At 39.5% G+C, this 12,442-nt stretch overlaps 1 protein-coding gene across 1 annotated transcript in view; it reads right to left on the reverse strand.

Moving 5' to 3' along the window:
* Nucleotides 1-3,968, reverse strand: part of YTHDC2 (YTH N6-methyladenosine RNA binding protein C2) — a 79,593-nt gene extending 75,625 nt beyond the window's left edge. The window contains exons 1-2 of the mRNA XM_003920690.4: nt 3,591-3,968; nt 2,303-2,393 (exon numbers count right to left, since the gene is read on the reverse strand). Of these exons, the coding sequence (XP_003920739.3) occupies nt 2,303-2,393; nt 3,591-3,777 (278 nt within the window). The 5' untranslated portion in view covers nt 3,778-3,968. The remainder of the gene's footprint in view (nt 1-2,302; nt 2,394-3,590) is intronic.
* Between the last annotated feature and the right edge of the window lie 8,474 nt (nt 3,969-12,442).

A 12,442-nucleotide genomic window follows, 5' to 3' on the forward strand; every position in this document is an offset into this window, starting at 1 on the left:
TAGGGTATTTCCTAAGAAAGTTTGAAAGCATTAAGGTTATAGGTATTAGGGACTGGATAAACAGGCAGGATTGCCTTGCTTCCCTTAAGCATCTCTTTCTTTTTCTTCTTTCTCTGGTTCTTCAATGTTTTCGCATTCCCAATTTTTGCCCCCATAACTTCCTTGGTGATTTCTCCTTCCCAAGATATTTATTCATTCTGGATCAACCCTTAGATGACTATGCTACTGAAGAGAAGGACAAGTAGTCTACTTTAATGGACTGCTTTTCTAAGTTAGCTGTTTAGAAAAAAGACCCATGTAACCATAGAAATGATGTAGCTACAGAACTGTACATTTCTAAGAGGTGTTTCCCAGGGCAAAACCAGAACCTCTTACCTGCAACTAATAAACCCAAACAGTGCTAAAAACCAGAAGCTTTTAAGTTTGCAGTGACCTCATTTGACATCAAATGTGTTCAAGTGATTAAATTGACATAAGCTTATTAATAGTCTCAGTGAGAATATTCATAGACTTTCCAACAAAAATATAAATGTGACTAAAAGTGAGGTCCACATCTTATTAGGAATATTATATAACATATTGCAAATATACCCAGATACCTTTCTAAGTCTAAAAAATCTGAATCTCAAATATATTTGGCCCAGGTGTTTCTGGATAAATTGTGGCTCTGAACTATATTTTTATCTTCAAGTGCAGTATTTTACCTACCTAGTGGACTATAATATGGGCACACTCAAGAACCCAACCACTGCTTCAGCACTGGCCTTAGTGATGTTCTAAATGCACATTCACCTAAACTAAATCCTGTTTTAGTAATTTATCACTGTAGTAGGCAGTCAGACGCAAGACATTCCTACATCAACTACTTTCATTTTAGGACCTTCTGAATATTTATTAATATATTTACTTAATAAAGTTTTGTTTTCCCTCTTCCTAACCTAAAAACAGGTAAGCTGAAATTTTATCTTTTTTCTTAGTAGTCTCAACCTGGGCAATTTTGCTCTCCAGAGGACATCTGGCAACCTCTAGAGGCATCCTGGGTTGTCACAACTGGGGTTGGGAGTGTTAGTGATATGTAGCAGTAAATGCTAGGGATGCTGTTAAACACCCTGCAATACACAAAACAGAATAAAGAATTATCCACCCCAAAATGTCAGTAGCACCAATAGTGAGAAAGCTTCCTTTATATTGATCCCACCATCCTTATTGACAAAATGAAATAGCTCCACATAATTTTAGAGTTTTTCAATTTGGATGGCTCAAATGACTTTTCCCCACTATAGCTCTGTGATCCTCCCAACAAAACAAAACAAACAATTTCCTCCCGTACCACTTTTTAAAATCATTTCTAATCATCAGATTCTTGACTTGGTAGGAAAGAAAACAATGAACATATGTTCTAAAGCTATTACAGAGCAGTAACAGGAAAAGAAAGAAGTTCTATAAATAATTGTACTTATTATCTTTTGTACATCCATTCTTCAAATTAAGAGATTTTGTTTCTATCCAAAACCGAAAATGTTTTTCTCAATCAACTTCAACTTTTAAAGTGTTTTTTTCTTACATCTTAAAATTTACCTTTGAAGGAGTTCAGAGTATGCCACCCAAAAATATGTCACTCTGGCAACAAGGATTATTATGAGCTGAAGGCAACTGAGAAGAAACAGACAAAGGAAACAGTCTGCCCTCCCCAGCTTTACCAGAAAGGGAAGGACTATTCTTAATAAGAGAAACCACTCTAGACTGTTAACCCAGAGACAGCACGAGAGGAACCTAAATAACCAACCTTGCTAAAACAACACATATCTTCCATTAGTTTCCCCATATATACTTTCCCACAACGTACTGCACCTACAAGTTCAAAGTCCTTTACCTTTGTCTTGTCATTTAAAAAAAAAATTCATTGTTCTTTATTAAGATACCACATAAGCCCCATATTTGAGTTACTTATCGAGTTCTTCCCTGCGTATGCATGATGCATGTCTTAATAAGTTATGTTTTTCTCTTGTTAATATGTCTTTTATCAGTATAATTTGCAGGGTCCCAGCCAAAGAACCTAAGCTGGGTAGAGGAAAAAGCATTTTCCTAGGGAAAAACAAAACAAAACAAAAAAAGGGGGAAGGGTAGATAGGAGGAAGAGGGAAGAGCCGAATTTGGTACAGATCTGAATCATTTTATCTACATACTATATAACGAAAAATGTCAAGTTAAAACAGTAATAACTACTTAAACGTAGTCAGAAACATTTCTCCCTTTTTGGGGCAAATCTTTTTTTCAAAAATAAGAAAAGCTACCAGCTTACCCTTTACTTTTAGAGACCAAACCAAGAGACTGACTGAGACGATGAATAAAGGCTCTTTCAGTACTGGTCAAAGAAGAAGGAAATTCCATTTCTACATGGAAAAAAAACAAAATAGTACAATTAGTAGACAGGCAACTTTCTTTCAAATAATATACACATATAAAATATGAAATACATACATAGATAATAAATTTATTGTACTTTATGTGAAGTTAACTTACTTTATATTTCATATTCTTTATGTAAGTTAATATATTTTATTAATTCAACAACTACTCAATGTCTACCAGAATTCTGATATTAATACAAAGATATCTATGTATTAAACCTAAATGTGATAAAGGCCTCTGATATTCACCAAAAACGACTCCTTTTACTTACGCTGGAATTTTGAATTGGCATAATAATTGAACATACTTATCTTGGTTCCTACTTGTTAACGAAATGTTTCTTTTCTTCAATGATGAGATATGCTCAAATATATGAATTCTCAACATGAAACTCTATTGCTTTTGCTTTCAAAACTGTATTGAATTCATATTCCACTATTTCAGAGGGATTTGTTATGATTGCTGCCACTTTCTCTTTTTTTTTTTTTTTTTTTTAATGTGAGTTCAAAATCTCTCTGCCCAGAACATTCCCCATTTTGGACTACAAGATTCCAGGGTAAGAGGTCCCCTAATAAAGCCGGCAGGCCGGAATGAGCCCTCAACATTCTGTACAAGTCACCGCAGGTCAGTTGCTGGTTCCGCATTATGTGACCCAGGACAAGCAGCTTTCTAACCGCACGAGGTGTGGGAGATGCTTCCCATGCCAAACCAGTTTACTTTAAGTGGGTGGCGTGGTGCTTCGGGGTTCAACAGTATTGCCGCTGCTTTTACTTATCTGTTTGAGTTCCTTCTGCTCTTCTGCATCTGTAGCTTAAACGTGCCACAATTCATCTGACACCTCCTTAAAAAGTCTTTTTAAGGGTAAGGACTAACCAGTATCTGAAACACTGTGGCTTAACCGCCCAAGGCTGCGGAAAGACGCGGGGGAAGAAACACTTCCCGCCAGGGAGCGAAGTGCCCGTAACCCCAGAGACCCGCCGCGCAGCTCGCAGACCTCCACATCCCAGCGCGGGCCGGCAGCCGCGCTGCAGCCCCAGGGGCCGCCCCTGAGGCCCGCCCGCGACGGTGGCCCGCCTCTTCCCTCCCTCTTCAGAAGCAGCCCCTCGATTCGGTGGGTCCAGGGTTGGGGAGTGAGGGGGTGTCCAGACGGCCGGCAGGGTCCCTGTCGGGAACCTCACCTCTCTGGTCCCCGTATCGGAAGCGCTCCAGCGCGATATTGACTGCGATCTTCACCTCCTCATCAATGCGAATGTCCTTCAGCCCCTTGGCCCGGCCGCCGCCCCCAGGGCCACAAGGCGCGGGGCCGCCGCCGCCGCCACCGCCAGGGGCCGGCTGCCGCGGGGAGACGCTGCTCGGCCTAGACATTGCCCTCAAGAGAGGGTCTCCCGGCACAGGAGCGGCCAGGCCTGCTGGCTGACAGCCAATGACAGGGACCGGGGGACTCCGAGGCCACTATCGGGCGGTTCCGCAGGTGGCCTGCGTTGGGCTGAGGTCACCAGAGAGCCCCAGTCACAACAGCCCGAGAAAAGCCAGCGCCGTTGATATCCCGGCGGGGCGGGGAGCGCGGGCGTAATGACGTCACCGGGGCCGGCGCCCGTGACCTCAGCGCCGCCTCCGCGGCGCGCCGAAGGAGGCTCCCCGCGGAGCCGCCGCGCAGTCGTCTCGCCCCGCCACTTAGGAGGGGCCGCTCTGTAGTTTCTTGTTCACTCGCTCGTTACCTGGTTTAGTCGTCCATTAATTCCTGCATGAAGCATATATGGGCTGTTTCTATGGAACTGGCACTATGCCACGCCCTCGATATGCATTGGAGAATCAGAGAACTAAGGTTCCTGTCTTCATGGAGTTTATATTCCAGTGGGAAGAGGGTTGCCAGATTTAGCGAATAAAAATACAGAATGCCTCATTAGTTTGCATTTCAAATAAACGAAAAGTTTTAGTACATGTATTTCCGGTGCGATATTTTGGAAAAATATTATTAAAAATACATATACTAAAAAATGAGCGACTGTTAGATGTCTTGCATTCTTCTCCTTTCTGAATGGGAGATTTTAATGCAAGTATGCCACCCTTGCTCACGTTACTCAGCATAGTTGAGTGGAGGCAGGTATGTAGCACATATTTACATAGTTCATGGGTTACCTGGCAATGAGGATACACATCTGAGTGTAATAAACAGCGCTGTGTGTCAGCAACAGATCTGGATGCAGTGACTAGCTATAACTCCAGGTGTCTCGGGAGGGTATATGTGTATTCTGTGTGTGGTAAGAAGAGGGCGGAATATTTGGTGACAAGAAGTATAAACTGTGGCAAAGAATACTAAAGCTCATCAAAAAATGTTTCTCCTTTTCTTCCTAGGCATTATGGTATTTCCCAACTCCCCTGCGGTTAGCTGGGGGCCACATGGCTGAGTTCTGGCCACTGGAATGTAGTTGGAACTGATGTACACCATTTCCGGGATCGGTCTGTATCACCTTCCTTGAATCATTCCTTCCTGCCTTTCCTGGTCTTCTGGAAGTTCTTAGACAGTGATAGAGCCACTAGATAGCAGATTCCCCTATTCCCTGAACGAGTGTGATAGAGTCTCCTCACCAACCCGTATTGGAATATGACATGGGTGAAAATAATCCTTGGTGTGGTAAACTGCTGAGATTTGAGGAAGTGTTACAATATGGTAAATTGTTGAATTCATCAAAGATATGGCCTTTGTTGAATCATGCATTCCTGTGTTCGCATCCTTGTATTCTTCCTTACCACAAGACTCTGTCCTTAGCTATGTAACTTGCTTTGGCCTTTGGGACATCAACACATATGAGATAAGCAGGAGCTTGAAAGGTATTTGTGCATTAAGGATTACCCTGTTTTGCTGCTGGGAATTCTTCTTCCCCAAAGCAAAGAAGCTTAGGCTAGCCCACTGACAACTGTGGCCCAATCATCCACCAGCACCAAGGGCAAGACATGTGAAAAAGGCCGTATTGGAAAGTCTAGTCTCAGAAAAGCTGCTGGATGACTACAGCTCTGTAAGCAGCCCAAAGCAAGATTAGCAGAAGGACCTAGCTAAACATAATCCAAACTGGTGACTCATAGAACACAATTTAAGCCACTAAGGTTTAGGTTGGGTGTGTTACACAGCAGTAGGTAACTGATATGAAGAGTTAGCTTATTCTGACTAATATATCGGGACAATGATAAGGCTGATCTTGGCCGGAAGTGGCAGGGCTGAGAAAACTCGCTTCACCAGTTCCTGTTTCTACCCAGTTGCCTAAGAACTGGGGTCATCAACATCTTGATATGCCTGTAAACAACTTGTGGCATATGGGCATGCCACAGCACAGTGGTCTGGAAACTGCTCTCTTCTCATCTATAAAATTGGCCTGATAGAGTAATGTAGTCTTAAATTATAACCAACATGATTTTATTGTTGATGCTAGGGATATTTCCTTCCACTCTTTGCCCCCTCATTACCCCTACTTTGCCAGCCTTCCATCCCTTTCTCTCTTGTTCAACCAGGTCATTTAGGGTTTATTGTTTGGGGGAATATTGTCTTAAGTTGATTTCACTTCCCTAGAACTGGAAGAAGTAACATATTGATATGCCAGTGAGTTGCCAAAAAGGATCCTGAGCCCTGCTTCTCTTGGGGAGAACAAAATAAAACCCTGAATGGTGTGGGAGATCCTGAAACAGAATGGCCTTTGCTACTTTTCCCAAGGGAAGCCCAGAGAGGCAGCCCAGGAAAGAATGGTGGTTGTGGTGTGCCTAGGCAGGTGGGGCTCAGTGTGGTATAGAGCAGCAGAGGGTTCCTGGTGCCCAAGAGGTATCCAGAATTGGCAGAGAGATATGCCAGACCTGAAGGAGTCTCACGGTTGAGAATAAGCAATGAATGACTTAACGGTGACCTGTGTTGTTTGACCACCAAGGATCAGAAACCCTTTCTGGAGGAAGTTGCTTCCTCTAGAACTTAGAAGCAAGTCTAGGGAAGAGTGACAGTCCCTGAATTAACTGAGCTTAATTATAGAGAAACGAAGTCCTTTCATAGCTAAATCTACTTCTGGAATAAAAATTTCCCATAAAACTTCAAGTAATTGTAAAACTACTTCCAGTGCTATCATTTTATATATGTAATATATATATATATCAAAAAAATGATATTTTTCTATACCCTGTGTGTATCTACCTATCTACGTAGTAATCATCAGCTTAAATGTGTATTAATATGGTTAGCCACAAGGTGACACTAGAAAGCTATCTTTTGCTTATGGTTCTAGGTCTTGACTGTCATTGATTTTCATAAACAGTTTCTATGAAGTATTGTAATAACAGTAGTAATGCCTTCCAAGGACATTTCCATTTTAATAAGGAATATGGCAGCAATGAGGTTAATATAAGGCAATGTTCATATTTTAAAATTATAAAAATAAGACTCTGAAAGATGCTATCGACTTCTTTGTATTCTTTCTCTTCTTACCCACTCTCATGTGATAGGATATCCCAATCATTACAAAAAATATCAAACACTACTTTATTCAACACCCGTATATAAAAAATGTAAGTAGACAGTCTTTTAGATCTTGGAGCTTAACATTTAAATGACTATTTTTATAGAATGTGCCTCAAAAACATCTAGAACACCCTTAAACCATCTCCCAAACACTAAAACCTCAGCCCAAAAATGTGAGCACAGTAGGTCAGCAAATACATTGTGTAACTCACTGAGCAATTGCTGTCTCTTGTTGGGGATGACTGAGAAGAGGAGGGAAACCATCTATTCCAGGAGGTCTTGCTTGTTTGTTTTTTCAAGGAGATACAATTTTAAAAGATTGCATAGGAAAATAGGAACAAAAGGTTTGGAAATGCTCACAGGGAAGAATTTTCTAAGCAATGGAGCACTATATAAGAGAAAGTACCATGTCACAATCTTGAAAGCCCCTCACTGAAAGCATGGAAAGGCGGGTGGAAGGGACCAAAGAAAGAAGTGCCACTAAATGATCAATGTGGATCCAGTCTATGGTCTGGTGGTAGAGGAAATTTACCTACTGGGAAGTGGGACCATTACGTGGTTTTGAAGACAGGAGGGATATAAATTTGTCAGTTGGCATATGTCCTTATGAAATTTTAAGGAAACCATGCTCTTGGGATGCATCAAGAGTAGGGTTTTAAAAATCAAGTGTAGAATTGATGACACTTTAAAGAATTTAACTGTGGTAGTAAAAAGAATCAGGTGAGAATTTATGAGAGGATGCTGCAGAGCTGGGAGAATGAAGACCCCCAAGTTTTTCCTTCAGGAGACTTTTAAGAAGAACTCAGAGATGAAATGGGAGAGTCTATTCATGAAGCTGTCTCCCTACCCTCTGAAGAGAAGAGAACATTAAAAACCTACTGAAAACAAAAAGGTTATTGCTAAATCTTTAATGTTTCTGTTTTATTAAAGGATTCGGTTTTCAAAGCTTAGGCAGAAATTAACCATGCAGATAGCTGAAGTGGGATTGAATGCATTTTTCCATTGCTTGACAGTGTATTTATATCCCGCAAAATGAGGATTTTATTTTCCCCAGGGCATACTTAGTACTTTGTAAATATAGTACTTTGTTTCTTACTGATATTTTTCTTCAAAATTTTCACAGGCAAAATACTGGTAGTCACTGAATTGGGATAAGAGTTATATCAGTCTTCTTTATACTATTCTTTTTACTTTGGGGCATGTTTGAAAATGTTGACAATTTTTTTAAAAATCGTTGAGTCTTTCTAGCCCCAAAATGTATCAAGTTAGTCAGCCTACTTATGCATTTGGGATAGGTTAGGAGAGAAGTGTTCTTTCAGGACCTGCATCTATCTTGTTTGATTGGATCATCCAAAAGTAGTCAACTCCATCCAAAAGTAGTTAACTTCAGTAACTGCAACAAAGAAAAACCAGCCTGGCATTCGGCCAGGAAGAAATATTATTTAGGAATACTCCCTTGTCAGATGTCTTTGGGGCATTTCTTTCATGTTTAATTTGGCAAATTGATTCACAACTAACGCTGAAAAGGAAAGGGACCACATGATTAAAAGAAGATTGTATTAGTCACCTCAGGCTGCCATGACGAAATACCATAGACTGGCTGCTTAAACAACAGAAATTTATTTTCAGCAGTTCTGAGGGCTGAAAAAGTTTTCAATCAGTACTAAGGTCTGAGTAGTCTTCCAGGGACATTTCCACTTTAACAAGGGAGTCTTAAAGAGAAACCTCCAAAATGCAAGGAAATAGAGCTCTTGTAGATTTCTGGAAATTTCCAGAAACACTATAGTTAGTGAGGAGTTTGCAAACAGGATTACATCTCATTATGCCCTGAATCACTGCTCTCTGCTTGTGAGACTAATGCTTGTCAAGAATTATGGAGCACGTGAGCAGAGGACAGTTTTGACTTAACAAGTAATTCTCCAAAGTAATGAGCAAGTGAAATTTTAGCTATGGCAAGTAAATCATAGAATTTTAGAAATTGAAGGAACCTTTGGAATTCAACTGGATCATTTTACAAATGAAGAAATGAAAGTATAGCTTAGCTGGGTGTATTGCCGGATACTGTGTAGTTACATGAAGACCCAAGACTGAAATACTTTTTATGACACCATTTCACATCAGTGTTCCAGTTCTGTTCCATATCATTAAATATCAAGATCAGCTCCTGGCAGCACACCTTCAGTCTAGACCAGTTAGCAAAGAGTTGATAAAGCAACCCACTTCCTCACCAGCAAGCCTTTAATTTATGAGCCTTAGGCAATTGCTTTTGCACATTTCGTGCCGTGTTGGGTCTCAAAAATTGGTTTGTGGCTTCCCTTTCAAGCAAACATTGCATGTTGAATCTCAAGCTGTTGCCACCCTACTTCTGTATTCATAATTCACAAATGCAGGCAAACTCTAGGTAGGTTCAGTCTCTCTTTTTTGAATAGTTTTATTATTATTATACTTTAAGTTCTGGGGTACATGTGCAGAGCATGCAGGTTTGTTACATAGGTATACACATGTCATGGTGGTTAGCTGCATCCATCACCTCGTCATCTACATTAGGTATTTCTCCTAATTCGATCCCACCCCTATCCCCTCCAACCCCTATTTTCCCTCCGTAACCCCCCACCTCCCAACAGGCCTCAGTATGTAATGTTCCCCTCCCTGTGTCCATGTGTTCTCATTGTTCAATACCCACTTATGAGTGAGAACATGCGGTGTTTGGTTTTCTGTTCTTGTGTCAGTTTGCTGAGAATGATGGTTTCCAGGTTCATCCATGACCCTGCAAAGGACATGAACTCATCCTTTTTTATGGCTGCATAGTATTCCATGGTGTATATGCCACATTTTCTTTATCCAGTCTATCATTGACGGGCATTTGGGTTGATTCCAAGTCTTTACTATTCTGAACAGTGCCACAATAAACATACATGTGCATGTGTCTTTATAATAGAATGATTTATAATCCTTTGGTTATATCCCAGAATTGGGATTGCTGGATCAAATGATATTTCTATTTCTAGATCCTTGAGGAACCACCATACTGTTTTACACAATGGTTGAAGTAATTTACACTCCCACCAACATAAATGTAATAAGTAAAAGTGTTCCTATTTTTCCGTATCCGCTCCAGCATCCGTTGTCTCCTGATTTTTTAATGATCACCATTTTAACTGGCATGAGATGGTATCTCAATGTGGTTTTGATTTGCATTTCTCTAATGACCAGTGATGATGAGCTTTTTTCATATGTTTGTTGGCTGCATAAATGTCTTCTTTTGAAAAGTGTCTGTTCATATCCTTCCCCCATTTTTTGATAGGGTTTTTTTTTTTCTTTTTTCTTTTCTTTTTTTTTGTAAATTTGTTTAAGTTCTTTGTAGATTCTGGATATTATCCCTTTGTCAGATGGGTAGATTGCAAACATTTTTTCTCATTCTATGGGTTGCTGGTTCACTCTAATGATAGTTTCTTTTGCTGTACAGAAGCTCTGGCATTTAATTAGATCCCATTTGTCTATTAGGCTTTTGTTGCCATTGCTTTTGGTGTTTCAGTCATGAAGGCCTTTCCCATGCCTGTGACCTGGCTTTTGTTGCCATTGCTTTTGGTGTTTCAGTCATGAAGGCCTTTTCCATGCCTGAATGGTATTGCCTAGGTTTTCTTCTAGGTTTTTTATCGTGTTAGGTCCTATGTTTAAATTTTTAATCCATCTGGAGTTAATTTTTGTGTAAGGTGTAAGGAAGGGATCCAGTTTCATATATGGCTAGACAGTTTTCCCAACACTGTTTATTAAATAGGGAATTTTTTCCCCATTGCTTGTTTTTTTAAGGTTTGTAAAAGATCAGATGGTTGTAGCTGTGTAGCATTATTTCTCAGGCCTCTGTTCTGTTCCATTGGTCTATGTTTTGGTACCAGTACCATTCTGTTTTGGTTACTGTAGCCTTGTAGTATAGTTTGAAGTCAGGTAGTGTGATGCCTTCAGCTGTTTTTTTTTTTTTTTTTTTTTTTTTTTTTGATATGAAATTTAAGGTGTTTTCAATTCTGTGAAGAAAGTCAATGGTAGCTTGATGGGGATAGCATTGAATCTATAAATTACTTTGGGCAATATGGCCATTTTCACAATACTGATTATTCCTAACCATAAGAATGAAATGTTTTTCCATCTGTTTGTGTCCTCTCTGACTTCCTTGAGAAGTGATTTATAGTTCTCTTTGAAGAGGTCCTTCACATTCCTTGTTAGTTGTATTCCTAGGTATTTTATTCTCATTGTAGCAATTGTGAAAGGGATTTTACTCATGATTTTGCTCCCTGTTTGTTAGTTATTGGTGTATAGGAATGCTTGTGATTTTTGCACTTTGATTTTGTATCCTGAGACTTTGCTGAAGTTGCTTATCAGTTTAAGAAAATTGTGGGCTGAGACAATGGGGCCTTCTAAATATACAATCATGTTGTCATCAAATAGAGACAATTTGACTTCCTCTTTTCTTTTCCTAGCTAAATACCCTTTACTTCTTTTTCTTGCCTGATCACACTGGCCAGAACTTCCAATACTATGTTGAATAGGAATGATGAGAGAGAGCATCCTTGCCTTGTACCAGTTTTCAAAGGGAATGCTTCCAGTTTTTACCCATTCAGTATGATATTGGCTGTGGGTTTGTCATAAATAACTCTTAATATTTTGAGATACATTCCATCGATACCTAGCTTATTTAGAGATTTAGCATAAAGGGCTGTTGAATTTTGTTGAAGGCCTTCTCTGCATCTATTGAGATAATCATGATAATCAATGTGGTTTTTGTCTTTGCTTCTATTTAGGGAGGATTCCCTCTTTTTTTATTGTTTGCAATAGTTTCAGAAGCAATGGTACCAGCTCCTCTTTGTACCTCTGGTACAATTCTGCTGTGAACCCATCTGGTCCTGGACTTTTTTTGGTTGGTAAGCTATTATATTGCTGCCTCAATTTCATACCTTGTTATTGGTCTATTCAGGGATTCAATTTCTTCCTGTTTTATTCTTAGGAGGGTATAAGTGTACAGAAATTTATCTATGTCTTCTAGATTTATTGGTTTATTTGATAGAGCTTTTTATAGTATTCTCTGATGGTAGTGTGTATGTCTGTGGGATCAGTGGTAATATCCTTTATAATTTTTTATTGCATCTATTTGATTCTTCTCTCTTTTCTTTATTAGTTTGGCTCGTAGTCCATCTATTTTGTTGATCTTTTCAAAAAACCATCTCCTGGATTTATTGATATTTTTGAAGAGGTTTGTTTTGTTTTGTTTTGTTTTGTTTTGTCTCTATCTCCTTCAGTTCTATTTTGATCTTAGTTATTTCTTGTTTTCTGCTAGCTTCAAATTTGTTTGATCTTGCTCCTCTAGTTCTTTTAATCATGATGATATTAGGGTGTGGATTTTAAATATTTCCTCATTTCTCTTGTGGGCATTTAGTGCTATAAATTTCCCTCCAGACACTGCTTTAAATGTGTCCCAGAGATTCTGGTGCATTGTTTCTTCATTCTCATTGGTTCAAAGAACATCTTTATTTATGTCTTCAT

Source organism: Saimiri boliviensis, chromosome 1, assembly GCF_048565385.1.
Source record: "Saimiri boliviensis isolate mSaiBol1 chromosome 1, mSaiBol1.pri, whole genome shotgun sequence".
In the NCBI taxonomy this organism is placed as follows: Eukaryota; Metazoa; Chordata; class Mammalia; order Primates; family Cebidae; genus Saimiri; species Saimiri boliviensis.